This window comes from Neomonachus schauinslandi, chromosome 12 (genome assembly GCF_002201575.2).
Source record: "Neomonachus schauinslandi chromosome 12, ASM220157v2, whole genome shotgun sequence".
In the NCBI taxonomy this organism is placed as follows: domain Eukaryota; kingdom Metazoa; phylum Chordata; class Mammalia; order Carnivora; family Phocidae; genus Neomonachus; species Neomonachus schauinslandi.
The window spans coordinates 91,381,397-91,403,910 of record NC_058414.1 but is presented as its reverse complement, the minus strand read 5'-3'; the positions used below and the strand labels follow the sequence as shown (position 1 = coordinate 91,403,910).

General features: G+C 37.9%; 1 protein-coding gene across 5 annotated transcripts in view; it reads right to left on the bottom strand.

The window, feature by feature from the left end:
* Positions 1-2,773: 2,773 nt before the first annotated feature.
* Positions 2,774-22,514, bottom strand: part of LOC110582969 (putative RNA-binding protein Luc7-like 2) — a 60,527-nt gene continuing 40,786 nt past the window's right edge. For 4 of the 5 annotated variants that reach the window (XM_021693012.2, XM_021693014.2, XM_021693013.2 and 1 more), the window contains 6 exons: positions 20,825-20,968; positions 16,135-16,311; positions 14,045-14,136; positions 11,692-11,721; positions 7,590-7,781; positions 2,774-4,036 (listed from right to left, as the gene is read on the bottom strand). In XM_021693012.2, the coding sequence (XP_021548687.1) occupies positions 3,859-4,036; positions 7,590-7,781; positions 11,692-11,721; positions 14,045-14,136; positions 16,135-16,311; positions 20,825-20,968 (813 nt within the window). In that variant the 3' untranslated portion in view covers positions 2,774-3,858. The remainder of the gene's footprint in view (positions 4,037-7,589; positions 7,782-11,691; positions 11,722-14,044; positions 14,137-16,134; positions 16,312-20,824; positions 20,969-22,514) is intronic. The other variant, XM_044920199.1, reaches the window with a different exon arrangement.

The following is a 22,514-nucleotide window of genomic DNA, read 5'->3' as shown; positions in this document are numbered from 1 at the left end:
AATAGCTTTGTGGGTTTTCCCTTATAAGTAACGGTCTTATTTTGTGTTAGTGCTTTTAAGGTTTTGTTATGACTATATTTTGTAAATTTAATTATGTCTTGGTGTTGGCCTGCTTACGTTGATGTTGATGGGTGTTCTCTGTGTCTCCTGCATCTGGATGTCTGTTTCCTTCCCCAGTGTAGGGAAGTTTTCAGCTACTGTTTCAAAAAAATTGTGTCCCCTTTGTCTCTCTTCTTCCAGGACTCCTATGATATGTTACTACACATTGATGGAGTCAGTGAGTTCCCTAAGTCTATTCTCATTTTGTGTAATTTTTTTTCTTTTGTTCAGCTTGATTACTTTCTATTACTTGAAGTCATTAACTCGTTGCTCTGCTTCTCCCAGCCTGCTGTTCATTGCACCATGCATGCTTCTACTATCATTTATTGCACTTTTTTTTTTTTTTTAAAAACTCCTATCTCTGTAGTAATGGTCTCACTGACGTCTTCCATTCTTTCCTCAAGCTCCACAAGTATCCTTAGGATCATTGCTTTAAATTCTCCTCAGACATGTTACTTCTGTTTCACTTAGGTCTCTGGTCATGGCCTTGTTAATTTGGGATAAATTCATCTGCCTTCTCACTTTGTCTAAATCTCTGCCTGCTTCTGTGGGTTAGCCAGTTAAGTCTCCTGCTCCTTAAAGTAATGGCCTTCTGAAGAGGTCATGTAGTGCCCAGGGCCTGGTGCTTCAGGGAGCGTCTCTGTGTGTGGTGCGTGTTTTCTGCTGTTGTATTCTGGCTCCTCTATCCTTCAGGCCATTTATCTCCAGAAGCTCCCCTTGCCTGCCATGGTCAGTGTGTGGTCCCTGGCCTGAATGTTTTAGCTGGCGAGTTTTAGTTAGGTGGGCTTTGATCTGCTTGTGAGATGAAACTTGTCATCACCTTCACTGGAAATGAGGCTCTGGTCGGGAAACATGGTATGGGCAGGGGTTTGTGCCAGTCTTCTGGATGAGGGGGCTCGCCACACTTGGGACTAAAGCAGGCTTGACTGAGAAGGGCAGTTCTGCGGAAGCACAGGGGTGTGAGGCTTACTGTAAGCCAGTTAGGCAGCCAGGTCCTGCAGGTGGCTCTGTGTTTATACTGAGGCGTGTGGGAGGGCAAGGGCAGGCAAGGGCAGCCCAGCTTCTTTGTTCTTGGAGCTGTATCTCTGTGAATGCTGCCTTTGGTCACACTCCGAGAAGATAAAATAATCTCCACACCGCCCCCACCCCCACCCGTGGGTTCTGCCGGCACTCTTCAGATCACTATTTCCACACTGTCTGTCCCTAGGTTGTTTGCCTGCCTTCTTTCCAAGAGCAGTTGCGAAGCCTCCAGACTGGACTCTCCAGGAGCCCAGCCTGCTAACAAACATCTGGCTTTAAGTCCCACTGGTTGCAAGAACTCAAATTCAGCTCCTCTCACTTTCCAAACCAATGATTATGAGGAAACGTTCTCTTTTTGTGTTCCCCCATGTGTTCCTCTACCTTCTCCATAACCAGGGCTCCCTCCTCTCTGCAGCAGCCAGGACCCATTTCTCCCCAAACTCCATCTCTATACTTCCTACCTTCGGTTTTACTTGTGGAGTTTGGTCTGCCAGTCTTGAGGTTGATTTCTGGGGTATTTAGGATGAATGGATATAGTTGTGTTTGTGGGATGAGGCAAGCCTAGGGTCCTCTGCTGCCACCTTTCCCTCCATACCAGGTGGTGGCACTTTATAGATAACTGTAACCTCACCATCATGCTCCTTGCTCCAAAAGATACGGGGATTAAGGTCCAGATAGCTGCAGAAAATACGGCTTAGAAAATAGGGGTAGAAGACAGCTGTACAATGCCCTGGATCATCTTTGGTGTTAAGATCCCTCTCAGTATGGAGGATATGGTACTGACCCCTCTTCCACCTTCTTACAGATGAGATTTTAGGGTTATTCTAATTCAGACTAGCTGCCTGGCTTAAGGGTGATGATTTAAAATGTAGACCGTTTATCCCGAAGTCCAAATATTAGAAGTACCTAAGCAACAGAATTATTCTGAAAGGATTTTTAAAATGAGATTGTTAGAGAGCCAGGCAGCTCGAGTGCTCTAACATGGGAGCCCAGCCCGAGATGATGACGTCCTTCACTGGCTCCTGCTGACCTGTTAAGTCGTGGAGCCTGTAGTGCCCTACAAATTAGAACTGCCTTAACAGCTAATAAGCATTTATACAATTAGGCAGAGAGATAGTAAACTTCACTTAAACAATGCTAAAACATTTTCCAGTGTTTTGGAGTTTGGTCACAGTCGTTTTGTATCTACCAGCTTAACCTGTTTGATCTTACTCCACACCCCAAGGTACTAAATCCAAAGGAGATTTAAAGAAAAAAAAATTTTCTCAGAAACCAAGAGTAAAAGAAAATGGACTACTGAGATGGGTCTCAGACTGAATTATGCATCAACTGGAGTGTGTGCAACCAAATATGGCAGGAAACCTTCAGTTAATGACACACAGCTTAGTAAACTTGGTGAGTGTCCCTTTTAGACGTAAATTTGTGACTTAGAATTTCTCTTTCTGTGGCCCATGTATCTCAGTCATATTAAATTTGCCAATTTAATATTGACCACAGACGACTGTTAAAAGGTGATCATACAGACCCTAACTTGGCTCAAGTATTTTTGTTCCCAGATTTTCTAGAATCACAAGGGATACCTCCCAACTACTGTTTAAAATCACTAATAGGTACATAGCTCTTCAGTGGAGAAACTTATTCTCGTTATGTTGAGTATACGATGTTTTTATTTTAGTTTGCTGAATGAAAAAAACAGAAAAACCCAGTATCTTTTCCAGGTCTGGTCGTTCTCCATAGCAATTGTTACAAACAGCCCTGAAGTAGCTGGAATACAGTCAGCAAGGGGCCCAGGTGGAGCAACAGTTCATCTTGGCAAGTATATATTTATTTCCTTTGGTGCCTTGCACAGTAAGGCACTACTGAAGATGTAACAGAAGAAATGGCCCACAGCAAATAGTTCTAGTGACAATTTACTAGACAAGTTACAGTTTAAGGATGGTGGTGGTGATTGTTTCATTTTATTAATTTTTACAATAAGGTTGTAGCCTTTATACTCCACACACACACAAAATAAAACAAGTGCTTATGAAAGAGTCCCTGCCCCCACCCCCCTTTCCAAAACATCCTGAACATAGCAATTCAATAGAACAGAAAAATCAAGACATGTTTGATTTCAAAATTTCAATAAAAAAAGCAAAGTATGTAATGCAACAGCTGTTCAACTTCCAACTCTAAATAGGCACCGTAAAACAAAACAAAAACTCTCGGTATTTAATACACTTTCCAGTATAAATGCTCTGTAATCAGCTAGTAATAAATGGGAACAGAACCTTAGAACAGAAGTTATATTGCTTCCCTGCTCCCCCTTTCTCTTATAATTAGAGGGTGGAGGTATTAGGGGATACAAAAGTCAGAGGAAGAAGAATTAAAAAGAAAAATTCTGAAGCTGTTGTTTGTGGACTAGAAAGGAAGACAGCATTTTACAAATGTTCAAAAAATCCCAAGGCAAGCAACACAATTCGTTCACTATCACTCCTACTAGAAAGAATAAAGATATCAGCATCTTATTATATAAAACTGTACTTTCAGAATCGCATTACAGGTTCACCAGAAACTATGGATGTAGTTTTAGGCTTCATCAGGGAAACAAGTTCAGTTCAGATCAAGTTAGATACTGTGCATCTAGCCTATCTGGATCGGAGTATGGAACTGCTCACTGTTACCCCCAACAGCTGTAAACTAAACAATAGTATGTAACTCCAGAGGAAGCTTAAGGATTGAGGATATGTACACAGCTAATTATATCTCCCCTGCTTCGCGCTCTTCAGAGCTCCTCCTGTCTTCTGATCTGCCATTAGCGCTCTCATAGGACCGCTTCTTATCTTTTCGATCTCTGTCACGAGGTGATCTGTCTCTTGAATTCCTGTCTCTGTCACGTGATGCTAAGTCTTGGTCTCTGAATCTTTCTTTTGAGGATCTGAAAAATATTAATTTGAGGAGCAAAATGTGTTGGGAAACCCAATATCCAAATGAAAGAATCGGATAAATATTAAGGTACTGAAAGCTGAAGTTATACAGAATACATCCAAGAAAGACAGAGGAGCTAGTTTTCTGACCGAAAAGAGCACTACCCAATCTGACAAGGGAGATCAGTGAAAACAAATTAAGGGTCAGAAACCATAAGCTACAATAATGACTTAATGGAGGATGTTATCATCTCAGAGGTAATCATAAAGGTTTTCTAATTCATGGCAAATGTGTTTAATATAAAAATAGTATACAGACAATACCTTAAAAAAGTGGAAGTGTTAACAGTGTAGGTGCCAAACTGGGTGGAAATTAAGGACTTAGAATGGGGGTCAGCAAACCTTTTTTTCTTTGCTTTCTGGCCAGAGTGTAAATACTTAAGGGGGTATTCTTCTTCCTTTTCTTTTTTTTTTTTTTTTTTTCTTCTTCCTTTTCTTTTTATCAACCCTTTAACAATGTAACAAACCACCCATTGCTCACTAGCTATTCAAAGAACAGGCTATGGGGCCAGATTTGGCCTGCAGGCAACAGTTTGCCAAAACTTGACTTAGATAAGAGAATTAGTCAATGAAATGGCTTTAAATAACCATTTATTATTTTTGAAATCTTCTTTACTCTTCCTGAGTGAGCTCATTCAACCAAGAGAAAAAAATAAGAATGGAAGACACAGAAAGATGATCACCCTATATCTCGATTAACCGTAACGGTTTCTTGATACCAACTCTCCATTCCCATACCCAATTTCATTAAGAAAGGTAAGTGATAACAAGCTCCTAGCAGAGATTCAATCAGAAGGAAAAATCAAAGGATATTATGGGATCAGAATATAAAATCTATTACTTTCAACATCTAGAATGAATCAGTAATATGTATTACATTTACTTGGTTCTTTACAAGTGACCTGGTACTTTATATATAATCTCACTTAACCAGACCTCAGATCCTAATTCTGAGCATGGGTCAAGTAATACTTTGAACTTCTAAGGCAGGAAAAAAAAATACTATACTCAGTTTTAGAAATAAGGAGGATTCAACCAAAAAGGTTCAAAAATTAATGTCAATTTTGAGCATGTTCTACCTTAAGGTTTTAATAAGCATGATTTTAAAAAGATGTGAAAAAAAAATCACAGTGCATGTCTGGTTACACTAATCCTCTCCAAATAGAATATGGAGAGAAATGATGCCTAAGAATTAAGGACACAGTTGCAGGTAAGTCTCAGAGGTCAGTACTAACTGGAAAATAACCATGAGATGAGCATCAACTACGATTCTGTGAGGGATTACAACGTCCCATCCATAAGCAGTTTACTTACACTATGTCATTCAAACTACCACTAATCTTAATAACACAGGTACTTCAAAGATGGGGGGAGGGGAAGACAGGATAATGAGATTACTTGGCCAAGGCCACTGAACCCAAGTAGTCTGACTCTCAAGACTGCACTAGGTGTTTGAACAGACCAGGAAGTAGAAAAATGCAGGTAAGTCCTCATTTATTAAGATCACTGTTGCCAGGGAAATGTCACCAACAGAATCATATCATACCACTATTTCACAGTTAGGGAAAAAGCAAATCGTAAGACTTGTAACTAGGACCTTTTCCTTGAAATTTAAACTCAAAGATATAGCAATTGGCTCCTTATTTTTGGTAAAAACACAGAAGGCTGCTTTGAAAGAGACTAAGTTGTCGAGATTAAAACACAGAAGGCTGCTTTGAAAGAGACTAAGTTGTCGAGATTAGAAGTGCTCTTGAGAAAAGCAAAAACTTTTAATAGTTTTACAAAAATAAACCTGTTTATAAACATGCTGAAAATATTAAGGGTCTCATGTAGGATAGAAATACGTCCTATACAACTTCATAAATGCAGGAACCATTGGGGACTATGATAACACAACCCTGGTGAGGGGACATGCCCATCCCCACCACCATTTAATAAAGACAAGAGCGTTCAGATACCAGCAACAATGACCTGGGGCAAGTTCACAAAACAAACTCTCTAGACCTTCCATCAAGCAGTAGGGTGACTCTCAAAACATACAGCGCAGGTAAATCTCAGGGGGAATTTGTTCATTCTCTGCATTGGTCTGTGATATTTACTCCATCTCGAATATCTCTTTACTACCTGGTTTTACCTACTATCTATCTATGTGAAGCCTTTTTTAATTTCTATGGTATTTCCCTCATCTAAACTCCTATATTACTCTGAATGTACACTTCAGCACTTTAATGGTCTGTTTATTATCAAAGATGTTAGTCTTGGGTTCTAACTTGAATAAAGTTGCTCAAAGTATACTTCCTGGTTATTTTTTACTAGGCCTAGTATAGAAGCAAGTGTACAATTCTTTTTGATTAAAGTTACTTGAACCAGTTTGCTAATAAGAGTAGAAACGTGAATGTTCTCAAAAAAAAAAAAAAAGGATAAACACCTGAGGTGAAGGATATGTTAATTAACCACTGGTGGGAACTCTTTCATAACGTGTGTGTATATATATCAAATCACCACAAAGTACACCTCAAATATCTTAATTATACCTCAGTAAAGCTGGGGGAGGGAAAAGGACTTACTTGGAACAAGGCAAGAACAGAAGAAAATATTCAGTGAAAGCCTATTCACCAACTCTTTGAGTGGTTTCAAGGAAAGGGTTCTGTCCTCTCCCCCACCCCCACCAAAAGATTTTTATCAGCTTTCTGGGAATTCTATCATGGGCTTTATGGAGAGTAATCGATAGAAAATTTAAGACTAGTAGGTGCTAGGCACTCAAAAAAGGTTTATTACATATATGCTTAAGAAGAGTTGTCATGAAAAAAGCAACTGTAAGCATGGTTTCTATGTTCCACAGAAATGACCTGGCTTAAAGACCATCTTGTGACCTGAGAAGTTTTGGGAGCTTGGTGATGTAGTTTTTGACTGCTAAGGCTCTATCACATTCTAATCCTCTGTCCTGAACAGATATTCAAGTCCTGCAACACACCCTAGATCTGCCCTCCTTGCACCTTTCAAATTTTCATGCCAAGAAAGTCTAGCCTCAAGATTCTGAATTGGCCCCACCAAGCTGACACTCTATAGCAATGTATACCTAGAGTGCAGATGAAATAACATACCAGAATGTGTCTGCTCTGAAAAAGTGCACCAGCTCAAAGAAGTTTGGAAAACAGTAAGTCAAACAAAGCTAAACTCTTTAAATGAAAGGGCTTCTCAGAACCCATAATCCACCAGTACATACTGCAAAAACTGAGTATTGGTACCTAAATTGCCCACAAAGTACTTTTTTTCCAAAATACACTAAGAGAAAAAGCAATAACCTCTGTAGCACATATTGGTTCCAATTTCTTACTCTGGCTCCTAAGTGTATTCTTTAACTACCCATATAATCAGGGGAAAAAAAATGTTATACACTCACACACAAATGTGTACATGTGACCAGATGCAAGTTGCAAACCACTAGTATTCCACCTCTAAACCATAAAGGTAGTTCCATTCCTCTCACGGACGCCTCAGTACCTCCTCCGGGATCGCTCTCTGCTCCTGTCTCTCGAGCTGTGCCCGCTGCGCTGATGGCTGCGGCTGCGGCTGCGGCTACTCGAGCGGGATCGGTGGCGATGGCGTTTCTCCCGCGATTTGGATCGAGTTCTCCTCTTCCGTTCCCGTGACATAGAGCGAGAGCGATGTCTGCGATGCTCTCTGGACCTGGACCTACAAAAAACATGGGCTTTAGTTTTTAGCTTTCTCAGCAATGCATTTCTCCTTTGCTAAAGCCTCTTCTTTTAAGACAGAGGCTATCTCAGTAACCTGACTTAATGCCAGTTCTATTTCAAGTCAGCTACATCTACACCAAAATAAAATGATGGCATATTAACTACATACTAGAATTTCAAAATACAAATGAAACACTAGTCTCAGAGCTCAACCAATACTGTACAGATTTACATCAAAAAATATAAACATTAAGACAATCCATAACACTACATGCCAAGGACTGGACTGTATTCTCTAGGTGATTTATGGATTTGTATTTCATTTAAACTTCTAAGATTTCTGGTATACTTTAGAAACAAAGTATGTACCTGATGGATATGGATAAAAGTGAGAAGAGGCAGGAGAAAGACTATCGTTTATGATAAGTCACTAACTGAATTAAAAAGGTGACAGGACCATCAAAATAAGTCTAAATGCCCAAAATATACTTAGTCACAGGATAATCAACACAGTTCTCTATTAAAGCAGTACTTAAATTGGTAGAAAAAACTAACATACATAAATCAGTTTAGAGAACTTTATCGGAATTGAAAAAAGTATGAGCACAGTAGAGAAAAGGAAAAATGTTTTGAAGAAGCCAGAAGACAAACACTTGTGTAGCCTCCGCTGTGTCACACAACTAACAACATACGTGTGGGCTGAGGGTTGAAATGGCACATGCAGAGGACATAAAACATTGCAGAGAAAACAAGCAGGAAGAAAGCTATGCAACTTTCTTCTAAAGGTCATTTTAAGAGTAATGGCAACGATCTACACTTGACTTTGACAGTTCCACAACTCTGACTTCACTAAAAAATGATTGACCTGTACAGTTTAAATGGGTGAACTTATGGTATGTAAATTATACCCCAATAAAGCTGTTAAAAACTGAGTCACTTTAAGAATGTGATATTTTCTCATAATGTGATAAATTCAAAAGCATATTCAGGTGATACAATTTACAAACAGCTCACTTTCAAGTGAAGATTTTGTTAAATGAAGTTTAAAAGCATTCAGCTTATGTCAACATTATATTCAAAGAACGATATATATAGTGGACCCAGCATCAACCACAGTTGAGTACTTCAACTAAATAAAGTATCTCTGAAAAGGAGCATAGGGAAAAGAAAATTCATTCAATGCAAGTTTTATTAAATGGTATTTTGTTTAATCACTCATTCTGAGCTATTACAATGAATCTATGTCTTTCAATGTATAATTTCATTCATCTTTTAAAAAATTCTAGACAATTATTCATTTAAAAAGTATTCAGGGGCGCCTAGGTGGCTCAGTCGTTGGGCATCTGTCTTCGGCTCAGGTCATGATCCCAGGGTCCTGGGATCCAGCCCCGCATCGGGCTCCCTGCTCCGCGGGGAATCTGCTTCTCCCTCTCCCTCCCTCTGCCCCTCTTCCCACTCGTGTTCTCCCACTCGCTCTCCTCTCAAATAAAATCCAAAAAAAAATTTTTTTAAGTATTTACTGGGTGTACACTGCACTGTTCTAGGTACTAGAAAAAGACTGAGCAGCAAATAAAGCAAAGTCCTTAACCTCATGGAGGTTATGCTCCAGAAAGAAGTCCACACAGGTATGTTAGCAGTCAACAAAGATACGTCAGCTAGTAAAGAAATGATATATTAAGGAGGTAAAGATGGACAGAAATGAGGTGGTAATCTTTTATAAAGGATAGATAGAAAAGGCTTTTCTGGTAAAACGGCATCTAAGCAAAGATAAAATAAGGTAATCAGCTAATCAGCCATCTCAAAATAGGGTGCTTCAGGTAGGGGGAACACAGGTGTAAAGGCCTTGTGGTAGAAGAAAGTTCAGAATGTTGAAGTACTAAAAGATACCTGTTTGGCTGGAATGAAGTGAGCAAGGGGAGTAATTCAGGGGTCTTACCTACAGGCAGGATGACCCAGTACCTCATAATTCAAACCAGGATGCTCTCAATGATAAATTATATAAGGAGCAAGGGGAAGTTATTAATAAATATGCTGACAAAAGACATAAACTAGTTCCTACCCCACTCTCAGATCGATCACTCTACTTAAAAGCTATGGCGAGGATTTTCACTTCTCCTAAGTTCCTACCCCACTCTCAGATCGATCACTCTACTTAAAAGCTATGGCGAGGATTTTCACTTCTCCTAAGTGAAATGGAACACCTTTGGAGAGTTTGAAAAGAGGGCTGATGTAATTTGTTTCACTTTTTAAAGGGCTCATTCTGGCTGATGTGTGAAAAACAGACAGGTGGAGAAGAGAACTGGGCAAGTACAGAAATTAAGAGACCAGTCAAGAGGCTATTGTAATCACGAGGCAAGTAGCTGGGAGTAGAACAGTAGAAATTAAATATCTGGCCTCAATATCTGAAGATGTTCTATGTACACAGTTTAAGTAAGTATCTATTCAACAAAGGGACTAATTTGCATTAATCAACCAGTAAATAAGAATAGTATCACCAATTAATGTTTCTATTTTTTTTTTAAAGATTTCATTTATGTATTTGACAGAGAGAGAGACAGCAAGAGAGGGAACACAAGCAGGGGGAGTGGGAGAGGGAGAAACAGGCTCCCCGCTGAGCAGGGAGCCCGATGCGGGGCTCGATTCCAGGACCCTGGGATCATGACCTGAGCTGAAGGCAGACACTTAAGGACTGAGCCACCCAGGTGCCCCAATGTTTTTATTTCTCATCCTAGATTTCAGAAACAACAATATAAATTGGCTGACACAACTGGGCAGGTTTTTCTTTTATATCAACAAATGCTCTAGTTTATAGGGAAAAGTTCTCAAGAAATAATTACTCTTTAGAGATAAGAGTACCTGGAAGGTTTCAAAAAGATGTGATCTGAACAAGAAAAATGGTAGGACTTGACAATAAGAAAGGGCATTCTAGGTGGGGATGGACTCATGGAAACTGCACATGAAGTATTAAAAATGATGACACACACGTTTCCCCACCTTTCTCAGAAAAAAATTACCAGCAACTAGTAAAAACTATAAAGTCTTCAAAAAGCCCTCAAATTCTAATGCCAAAAGTCAAAATTTTAAAGGTTTTTTGTCATCAATGTACAAAGGGATAATAAACTCATATAAAGTGAGGATCAAGATGTAAACTAATAAGCATTTTAGTTTCTCTTCAATAAGCCACTATGGATCCTTCTTTCAAAAATGTATTCAGGTAGGGCTGCCTGGGTGGCTCAGTTGGTTAAGTGTCTTCCTTCAGCTCAGATCGTGATCCCAGGGTCCTGGGATCAAGCCCCTCATCGGGCTCCCTGCACAGTGGCGAGTCTGCTTCTCCCTCTCCCTCTGCCCTGCACCACACGACCCAATGCCCGCTATCTCTCTCAAATAAATAAAATCTTTTAAAAAATGTATTCAACTACTTAACCTACTTAGGTATAACCTCTTAGACCTGCGTTTCTGACATGTACCACCCAAAATGATTTTAAAATAAATTCTGTCGTGTATTTAACCTGCGCTTCTAAAGATTTTAATGAAATATTCTAAAATATTCTTAAGCTTTCCTTATTTTTTTTTAGTAAGCTCTATTCCCAACATGGGGCTTGAACTCACAACCCCAAGATCAAGACGTCACATGCTCCACAAACTGAGCCAACCAGGCACCCCAGTATTTTTAGCTTTACTTTTAACACCATGACACTATATATAACTTTACTCTGATAAAGTTATAGAGTTCACGAGTACCTTCTAACCAGTTTCATCTTAAAACACAATGCCCAAACTTGAACTACAAAAGAATTAAGAGTACTAACCTAGTAATTCTCATTCATTTTTAAAAGATATTTAATCTATAAAAACTACCTCTGAAAAAAAACAACTTCATTAGTTATATATATTTTGTGTATGCTTACCTTTTGGGATTCTTGCTATGTGATCGAGACCTAAAAAAAGAATATCTATTTTTAGAAAAAAAGAATTGAGACAAAGTACAATGTACTGTTAAAATTACACTCTTCCTGATTCCTAATCTTTTTATTAATTCTATAAATATAAGGCACGTATGAATGCACACAAATTTTTCCAAAATACACCATAACTACACAGACTTTCCCACCTTGGCATATGAAATCCCCTAACTAGGATACCTGGCTTTTAAAAAGAATATGCTCCTAGGAGACTATAACATGGTACAACACCACTCACTAATTCTCCAGAAATCAATTCCCAACCTGGGGAAAAGTCTTTGTTATTTCTATCTCTGTTATTTCTTCTTTCCCTCTGGGAACAGAGAAAATTTTCTATAATCTGAGATGTATTCACTTTTTCTTTTTTTTTTGAGATGTATTCAACTTTCAAACTGCAACCTCACACTATAATCCCTAAACACCCAATTCAATCTTACAACATCTGTTTCTTAAAAAACACACATGATTCCCTAGCACACAATTAACACTCAATAGTAATGGCTAATATTATCGGTACTAGAAAACCACAGGTGTCTTTTGTGGGGAATACATAGCACAACTGAAGGATGGCTTTTGACTCAGCCTGATTCAAGTTTTAAAACTCTGGCTGCACCATTATCTGTGACCTGGACAGATTATAAACCTTCTCTAAGCTTTGCCTGTCATTTGCAAAACAAGGACAGTAATAGAAATTTCACAGGAGGATTATAAGGATTAGATGAACTACTGTAGGTAAATTCTTAGCACCGTGCCTGACAGATAATAGGAACTTAGTAAGTGGCAGTGACTTTTATCATTATCCTTTTCAATACCATAGCTGGAATCCCACCTTGCTTAACTCTGTACTTCCTTATGATTTCTTCATCTTTCATTCTTGGTTATAGTATTTCCTCAAGTTCACAGACAGATTTAAAAAAAAATTTAAACACATTTCTGAAATAGCATTACATTTTATAATCAACGTTAAAAGAAATCGGTCAGCTGGCAACAAAGGAGTAAGATGTGATATACTCTGTCATCTATAGACGTGAAAATGTAGTCATGGCAAAGAATTTTTCTTTCTCATTCAACTATCATTTCAGTTGAATCATATGTATCCGTGGCACTACATACAGAATTTTAACAAACTGAGATTTCTAATGCCACTTATATGGTCTTGTATCAAAATGCTGAGCACGATTCCCATAGAAACTCAGTGTACACAAAAGAGAATAGTGATAAAGCTATGAGATAAAAAATTATGGTAAATGAAGAACATATTTATCAATGGATGATGACAGCATTTCCCCTAAAAAGGTAAAATATCCACATGTACTTATGTTTCATTTTTTCATTACAGTGCAAAAATATTACCTGCTACAAGCCATGTAACACAAAGTTAAACATCTTGAAATAAATATAACATGCTCAAAGCTTGGGGAAAGCTGGCGTGATCAAGTCATATATTATAAAGGGTTTTAATTAGGCACAAAATCTACTTGAGATAGAGTATTTAAATTTCAGAGATATGCAATACAATTAAGGGAACACCATAAATTAGAACTGCAGGTAATTCTTTTGTGGCATACTGTCCATTGTAACGTTATTAAAAAAGTTATTTACATGAATTCAAATATTGCCACCATGATGCCACACAATTTGTTGCCAATGGGTAAAAGTCACTCAGTACATTTAAGCATTCTAAATATGAAGAATATGGTTTTATGAACGAATGAATACCAATATAAAAAGAACTACATACATTTGGCTATTATTTATACAATTTTAATAGTTTCTACCTCCTAGAATTGAGGAATTACAGAATCAAAGTATGATGTAACATAATTTTTTTTAAGATCTTATTTTTTTAAATCATCTTTACACCCAATGTGGGGATCCAACTCACAGCCTTGAGATTAAGAGCCATATTTCTACCAACTAAAACAGCCAGGTACCCCAAAACTCAAACCTTTGTCAAGAATAAAGTATATCACAAAAATGAAAATAGTTTGATACCAATCTGGTACAAATCTAGCCATTATGAAAATCAGAGGGCTAGAAAAGCTTTGTAGTCAATCTTACAAAAAATAAGGATGTGACTATTTACCCTTCCACACATTTTGAAGGAAATCACCTTGACTTAAATGGCCGTAACTTAACATATTTGTATAAACACTTTCACATGGTAATATTTTCAAAAGTAAACAGAAATCTCCCATGTCTAGATTAACACCTAAAATCCTGTATCAATCACATCTCTTTTTAGAGCCAGGGACCTTCAACTTCACATACTTGGACTATTCAATTAATCACTCCATACCTCCTCAGCTTCTCTCTTTCTTCTCTCTCCCTTTCTTCTCTTCGTTTCAGGCGTTCCTGATTTCTTTTCTCCTGTTTCTCAGCTACAACTCTCTTAAAAGACAATGACAGGTCAAATAATAAAAAATGAGGAGCATTATTTATTGGGTTCATTCTTAACAAGAATTACCCTAAACTCTACTGTATCTGGTTCCCGATACACTATAAGTAACATCAAAATCTGTTTAATAACAATTAAAAGTTTTGCTGGGTAAGGGGCGCCTGGGTGGCCCAGTCGTTAAGCGTCTGCCTTCGGCTCAGGTCATGATCCCGGAGTCCTGGGATCGAGTCCCACATCGGGCTCCCTGCTCTGCGGGAAGCCTGCTTCTCCCTCTCCCACTCCCCCTGCTTGTGTTCCTGCTCTCGCTATGTCTCTCTCTGTCAAAAAAATAAATAAAAATCTTTAAAAAAAAAAAAAAAAAAAAAAGTTTTGCTGGGTAAAATCATTAAGCTTACAAGTCTAGTCTCCAAAAATCTTTCCCCCTTCTGGGGAACATTTGTAGCATTTTGTATTTCTTCATGACTTAATACTTCAAAATCATTTCTACAAGATTTTTCTCCTATGAATGTTTTCTAACATTATTTTGTATTTTTTCAAGTTTATTTTTTTAGTAATCTCTACACCCAACATGGGGCTCCAACTCACGACCCTGAGATCAAGAGGCACACGCTCTACCAACTGAGCCAAGAAGGTGCACATATTTTGTATTTTTTTAAATGACATTAAGCATTATAAATCACTACAAGTTCCTATTCCCTAATTTCCAAAATAAAAATGTCTTCTGTCATTTCCAATTCCCATCCCAATTCTGTTGCTTCAAAAAATACCAGTAAGACACTAAACAGTCCTGTTGCTAGGTCTATTAACTGCAAAGATTCCCAAATAGGTACTATTTTTGAGTTTTAATTCAGAGCCTAGTAACCATTTGATAAGGTGAAACTTAATTTTGTCATTTTAAATAAAAACTTACCAAAAATCATCCCAGCTACTCAGAATGCTTAGAAGAGCTCACTGTTAATTACAAATATGGATATGTCCCTAAGTGTATCTGACTCATTATTTTAAAGGTCAAACTACAGAACCTGGTTAATTTCACTATACAGTGTTTGCCATCTTTGAGCCATTCTTCCATTCATGACAAAATGCTACAGTGCCACAATTTTTAAAAAAACTAGCCACATCAGATTGTTGGAAAGTAAACGGATTATATCCATTTACTCTGATTTTGCTTACATCTTTAGAAATACCCTATGTTGTTTCCGTATCTTCTCAAAAGAATTCTGCACATGACTAAGAACTGTATTGCCTTTCTCACAATAGCCATATACGTGACAGTAACTGTCCTTTTTTTAAAGATAGGTTTCATTCTAATTCCTTGCTGAAATGGGAGCAGGAGCATAAAGTAAAACTAGAGGTCCTACAAGCTTGCTATTTAGTGAAGAACTGCAAAATATTTCAAATAAATACTAGTCTCATTTTCTCAATCTTCCTTTAAAGTAAATATTATAGGGGCGCCTGGGTGGCTCAGTCGTTAAGCGTCTGCCTTCGGCTCAGGTCATAATCCCAGGGTCCTGGGATCGAGCCCCGCATCAGGCTCCCTCCTCCGTGGGAAGCCTGCTTCTCCTTCTCCCACTCCCCCTGCTTGTGTTCCTGCTTTTGCTCTCTCTCTCTGTGTCAAATAAATAAATAAAATCTTTAAAAAATAAAATAAATATTAAATATTATATTGTTAATTTTATTTCAAAGAAAATAAAAATATGGGGGGAATTTATATGAAAGAATTAGTTTAGAACCCAGTTTGCCAGACTCCTAATTCAATGTCATTATTTAACACAAAATATTACCTCCCAGAATAAGGGGACATTATTTAAAACTCTGTTTCTCAGACATCATCCATTAAACCAGTTGTTATCTCCATTTAGAACCTTACACTTTTCGGTATGAGTTCTTAGCAGACTCATAGTCAAGAACCTTATACAAAAAGATAATACACATCAAAACAATGGATGGCTAAATTAGATAAAGCATATGACATTAATTTACCAATGTACCTTTAATTCTTCAAGCTTCTCTCTTATTTCAATAAATCCCAGGTGCAGTTTACCCCCAAAATGATCAGCCAGTCGTCTATCATTATCATGAAGACCTAAATAGGCAGAGCAGACTTCACAGACTCGAAGTTTCTGTTGTTGGAAACTGGAAGCTGGCATAGAATTCCGATAAACTTCCTAAACAAAAGTGAGAAAAACAATGTTCATATAAACCTGAGTCCATACCATTACACAAAATACATTATGTTTACACAAAAAAATCTTTTCTAATGAATAACAAAAGTATGGCTACTTTTGTCACAAAAACGATGGGTTCCTCATATTCCCATCCTCTCTGTCCTTGGGATCTCTTCCACTGGAGGTAAAAGATCAGAGACTCGACTGCACTTTGCCAAGAACTATTATAAGAATTCTACCATGATAGGGGCACCTGAGTGGCTCAGTCGTTAAGCGTCTGCCTTCGACTCAGGTCATGATCCCAGCGTCCTGGGATTGAGCCCCGCATCGGGCTCCCCGCTCAGCAGGAAGCCTGCTTCTCCCTCTACCAGTCCCCCTGCTTGTGTTCCCTCTCTCGTTATGTCTTTGTCAAATAAATAAATAAAATCTTAAAAAAAAAAAAAAAAAAAGAAATCTACCGTAACAGAGAATATGACTTTTGGAAAAAGTTTTCTCAGGATTCTACAATGCTTTGTTTTCTACAATTTTTGTTAAAAATGAGATGTAGCAACCCCAAAACTATGTATCAGTGAAGGACCAAGGAAGAAGTCATCCACCCTAGCAGAGAAAGAATACATGTCTTTAACACTGTTAGTTTCCTTCCAGTGCCTTCTTTCCCACAGATCATTTTCTCCCCCTTTGGAAAAATGTGGACAGGGCATATAAATGATAAGACTTTCCACTAAGAGGGGGGCACCTGGGCGCTCAGTCGTTAAGTATCTGCCTTCAGCTCAAGTCATGATCCCAGGGTCCTGGGATCGAGCCCCACATCGGGCTCCCTGCTCAGCTGGAAGCCTTCTTCTCCCTCTCCCACTCTCCCTGCTTGTGTTCCCTCTCTTGCTATCTCTCTCTCTCTCTGTCAAAAAAAAAAAAAAAAAAAAAAACTTTCCACGAAGTGGAATAGTTCTATAACACAAGCAATGAAAGGTGCCTTAATGAGATAAAGAAATCTTATATGCAACCATTTTAAGTTCATTAATGAAATAATAAGTATTAGTGGATTTGTGTATCCACTGTACCCTTTTTTTTTTTTCCTTTCGAGGCCAGCAGCATGCCCAGCTAGAAGACATTACATTCCCAAGCCTCCACAGAGCTTTGGCTAAGGAGATATTCAAATGGATATTGTTGGATGGAATCCATAGAAGTCCTTTCAAAGGGAGTCAATAGACTGAGACCAAAAAAAAAAAAAAATGGCTGCTATCACCTGTGGACTAGAAAGTGATGGGAAACAATATTTACAGTTTCAAAAATGTCAATACCAAGATACTTACTACAAAAAGAAAGTACTGTAACTTCACAGTGGAAAAAGGGGCCAATCACCAGAAATGGGACAAATCACTAACATGTGACTTCGGAGGAAATATAACATTACTTCAATGGTACTGTCAAAAATCTAACCAGGAAGAAAAACCAGACAAACCCAAACTGAAGGACATTTTACAAAATAACTAGCCTATACTTTTCAAAACTGTCAAGATCATGTCAGACAAAGACTGAAGTTCCAGATTAAAGGAGCCTAGAGGGACATTAACAGCTAAATGCAGCACATGATCCTGAACTGGGTCTTTAAACAAAGAAAAATTTTCTAGTAAAAATGAACATTATTGTGACAATTGGAAAAATCTGCATAAAGTCTTCAGATTCATTAATAGTACTGTATCAGTGTTAATTTCTGATTCAGATCACTCTACTGCAGTTATGTAATAGAATATCCTTGTCTTTAGAAAATACACACTGTAGTATTTGGGGATAAAGAGACATCATATCTATAACTTAATGCCAAACAGTTCAAATACACACACACACACATACACACACACGAGGAGAAAGACAAAGCAAATATGATAAAATGTTAACATCTGGGTGAAGGATATAGGGGAATTCCTTATACTATTTCTTAAACTTTTCTGAAGATATTTCAAAATAAAAGTTTTTAAAAAAGAGAAACAGGGGTGTCTGGGTGGTTCAGTAGGTTAAGCACCTGCCTTTGGCTCAGGTCATGAACACGGTGTCGTGGCATCAGCCTCACTGGCTTCCTACTCAACGCGGAATCTGCTTCTCCCACTCCCTCTGCCCACCCCCCACCCCAGCTCATGCTCTCTCGTGAGCTCTCTCTCAAATAAAATCTTAAAAAAAAAAAAAAAATATATGACACTAGGAGGCAAGTCAACTCAATTTTTGTGCCTTGTTACTCTTCTTTCTCTTTCTAGTTATGTAGAGAGAAAAGGCTTCAGGCATGGTAGCCGTACTGCCAACATAAATTGATAAGCATAAAGATGAATCCATGTAGTAAGGATGGCTGAACATAAAGCCAGAAATAGCCTGTGTGCTTGATGGAATCAAGGAGGCTGCTGTACCAGCCCGACTCCCTAATCACAATTATTTAATAAATGAGAAAAACAAAACCCTTTCTTGGTTAAGCCATTATAAGTTTTCTACTATGTGCAGCTGAACACAATCTATAATGAGCAAGTAAATTTTTTTTTTTTTAAGATTTTATTTATTTATTTGAAAGAGAGTGAGAGAGAGAGCACAAGAGGGGTGAGCGGGAGAGGGAGAAGCAGAGCAGGGAGCCCGATGTGGGACTCGATCCCGGGACTCCAGGATCATGACCTGAGCTGAAGGCAGTTGCTTAACCAACTGAGCCACCTAGGCGCCCGAGCAAGTAAATTTTTTAATGCACTGTTCCTAGTAAAAATCAACTGATAATAAAACATAACATGCTAAAGATGTTAAGCCACCGTGTGCTACTAGAAAATCTTCAAATACGTATATATAAAATCTCATGAAAACTTCAAAATATGCAAGTAATAATGCTTACTAAGGTTCATTACTTGAGTCTTTTGGGGAAATGAGCTATAAAATATTCTGCATTTTAAAATTCATAGTGTTCAGGGGCACCTGGATGGCTTAGTTGGTTAAGTATCTGCCTCCGGCTCAGGTCATGATCCCAGGATCGAGCCCACATTGGGCTCCCTACTCGGCAAGGAGCCTGCTTCTCCCTCTCCCTTTGCTCCCTACTCATGCTTGCTCTCTCTCTCCAGTGTTTTCTCTAAGTAAAATCTTAAAAAAAATTTAAAAAAAATTCATAGTGTTTTATTTTCTGGAATGATTTTAATGACATTTAAAGAAATCCTAAGTATTTTAAGACTTTAAAATTAACAAGAATGGCTACATGGTTTATCTTTTCCCATCCTATTACTTTTTATCTCTATATTTAAAGTAGATTTCTTGTAGCTAGCATATAGTTAAGTCTTGCTTTTATTTTTTTTTTTAAGACCTGAGCAGAAAGCGCTTAACAGACTGAGTCACCCAGGTGCAACTAAGTCTTGCTTAAAAAACAAAAAAACAAAAAACTAGTCTCACAATCTCTGCCTTTTAATTGGAATGTTTAGACCATTTACATTTAATGTAATTACTAGTACACTGGGTTTAAGTCTACCACAATTAGAGATGGAGACTTTAATACTCCTCTCAGTAAATAGAACAGAAAATCAATAGGCTATGGAAAACTTTAACAATCAATCAACTATCTTGACTCAACATGTATGAACACTCCATTTAATAAGGCAGAGTATCATTCTTTTCAAATATAGATGGAACATTCACCAAGACCACATTCAGGGCACAAAATAAGTACTGATATATCTAAGAGACCTGAAATCACACAAATGTTCTCTCACTACAACAAAATTAAAAAACAAAAATATTTAGAAAAACAACACATATACAAAAACATACTCCTAAATAACCCATAGATCAAAGAAGAAAGCACAAGCAATATTAGCAAGTATTTGAAATGAATGAAAATAAAAACAATATATGAAATTCTGGGGGATGCAGCTACAGTTGTGCCTAGAAGAAAATCTGTAGCATCAAATGGGCTAAAATCAATTATCTAGGCTTCCATTTTAAGAGGGCAGAATAAGAACAAATTAAACTGAGGTGTGATGGAGTTAAGAGCAATGGAGACTATGGCAAAATGAAAGAATACATCCCCCTGTAGATAAACCCCAATTTTCTAAAAAAACATGAAGTGGCAAACAAAATAGAACTTTGCAGGATATGAGATTCTGACCTGTGCTATGGAGAAAGAATGAGAGGAGGAGGCTCCCAAAGTACTAGCAGACTGTACTGAGATGAGAAGAGAAGGGAGAATGCTATGGTCACATGGTGGTAAAGTCAAGGGAGGGAGGGTATCATAGGAACTGCATTTATGCATTCTGTATGTGACTGCTGTGTATGACTAGCTAGTTTAATTTCATTTTCTAGTTATAAACTTCAACAGATCAAAGCCTCTAAAGTAATAACAAAAAACCCCAAAACGTTGATGCATAATCCATTACTATGATATGGACTAACTAAATTTTCTAAATGGTTTAAATTGCATGCACTAGCAATAACTTTCAATAATTTCCAATCAAATAGGTTTTGACAGTAAGGCTGTACATATTACCATTAAAAATTGTATTACCTCTGCTTCTCTTTTCTTTGCCCGTGCTTTCTCTACTTCATCCATTACTTTCTGGGATTCTTCCACATTTCCTTCAGCTCCTAGTTGTTCCACCTTGGCCAACAACTTACCAATTTCTTCATTTAACTCGTGAACACGTTCTGCCTAGAAATAAACAGAAAAGAAGATTATGACTAAAAAGCAGAATAAATTATCAGAGTTCAAAATATCTCATAAATGCTCAGGGAAGACTTATCTAAGGCAATATAATAATGCTTTCTGAGCATATCATAAATGAACTGGTGGGATATGAGGATGTTTTGAGCCTACCTGCCCTCACTGCAGTGAGGCCAGGAATACAACTGATCTCAATTTAACTATTACTTTACAACCTCTGCTTTGGCAGTGTATTCCAAGTATAAAACACCGTTTACCACGATCTGCCCCTACGTACCTTTCCAAACCATCTCTTGCTGTTCCCCCCCGTCACAATACAATCTATATCTAGTTTCCCAAATTGACTCTTGTTTTCTGCCTCTGTGACTTTGCAGAAGGATGTCATCCCTCTTCCTCAGACACCATCCCTTACCTCCCCTTGTCTGAACTCATATATGTCGATTCATTCAACAAGATTCAACTATCCTGTGAAATATTCTTGATCAATCACATCTCACCCCCACTTAAACATAAGCAGAGAGCCAAACCTTCCTTTATGCCATCTTTTTATGTTTCATGACGCTCTTAAGTACATATCATACTTTTACACACATACTTTTGTACATATATAATACTTATGTATATACTTTTAGATACATATCACACCACCTTAAAGAAAGCTATTTATATTTCCCATCTGTGTATTTCCAATGCCCAACAAATAGCATAGGCTCAAACAGGAGTTAAAGAAATGAACTGGTATGGTGCCTGGGTGGCTCAGTTGGTTAAGCGACTGCCTTCGGCCCAGGTCATGATCCCAGAGTCCTGGGATCAAGTCCTGCATTGGGCTCCCTGCTGGGCAGGGAGTCTGCTTTTCCCTATGAACCCTAGCCCCTCTTGTGCGCTCTCTCTCTCAAATAAATAAATCTAAAAAAAAAAAAAAAAAGAAATGAACTGGCAGATACTCTTTAAGATAAATATATGACTTTAGAGTCCAAAAGGTCTGGCTTATTGCCAAACCAATTACCAGCTATGTAATTTTCACCACATTACTTAACCTGAATCCATTTCCTCACCAAAGAACTGGGAATAATACCTATCTCACAAAGGGAGAAATGAGAAACTGTGCCTTGCACATACACTGCACAGCACATTACTGATTTTCAGTATACTACCATAACACTCTGTGTCCCTTAGCCTTAGTTCATGTCTTTCCCCTGGGATAAATTCTTGCCTTGGGAATCTGTGTCGTCCTCCTCTTCATCACCGTCATCCTGAGAATATAGCTCATGCCTATTGTTTTAATGGCATATGATACCTATACAGTCTTTATATTGGCCACAAAGTAAGTATTCAGGCTGTGTGGCCAATTATATTAGCAAAGAAGATTTTAATTTGTTATGGACATCCAGTCCCAACAAACTGGTGTGCCAATAACCTTTACTTCTCAAATGTCCTTCAATCCAAAATATTTATCCCTCAAAGAAATTTTCAATTCTATTATCATTTTCTTACCTCTTAAACAAAGTGGTATTTTTTTTTCAATATCTGTCAC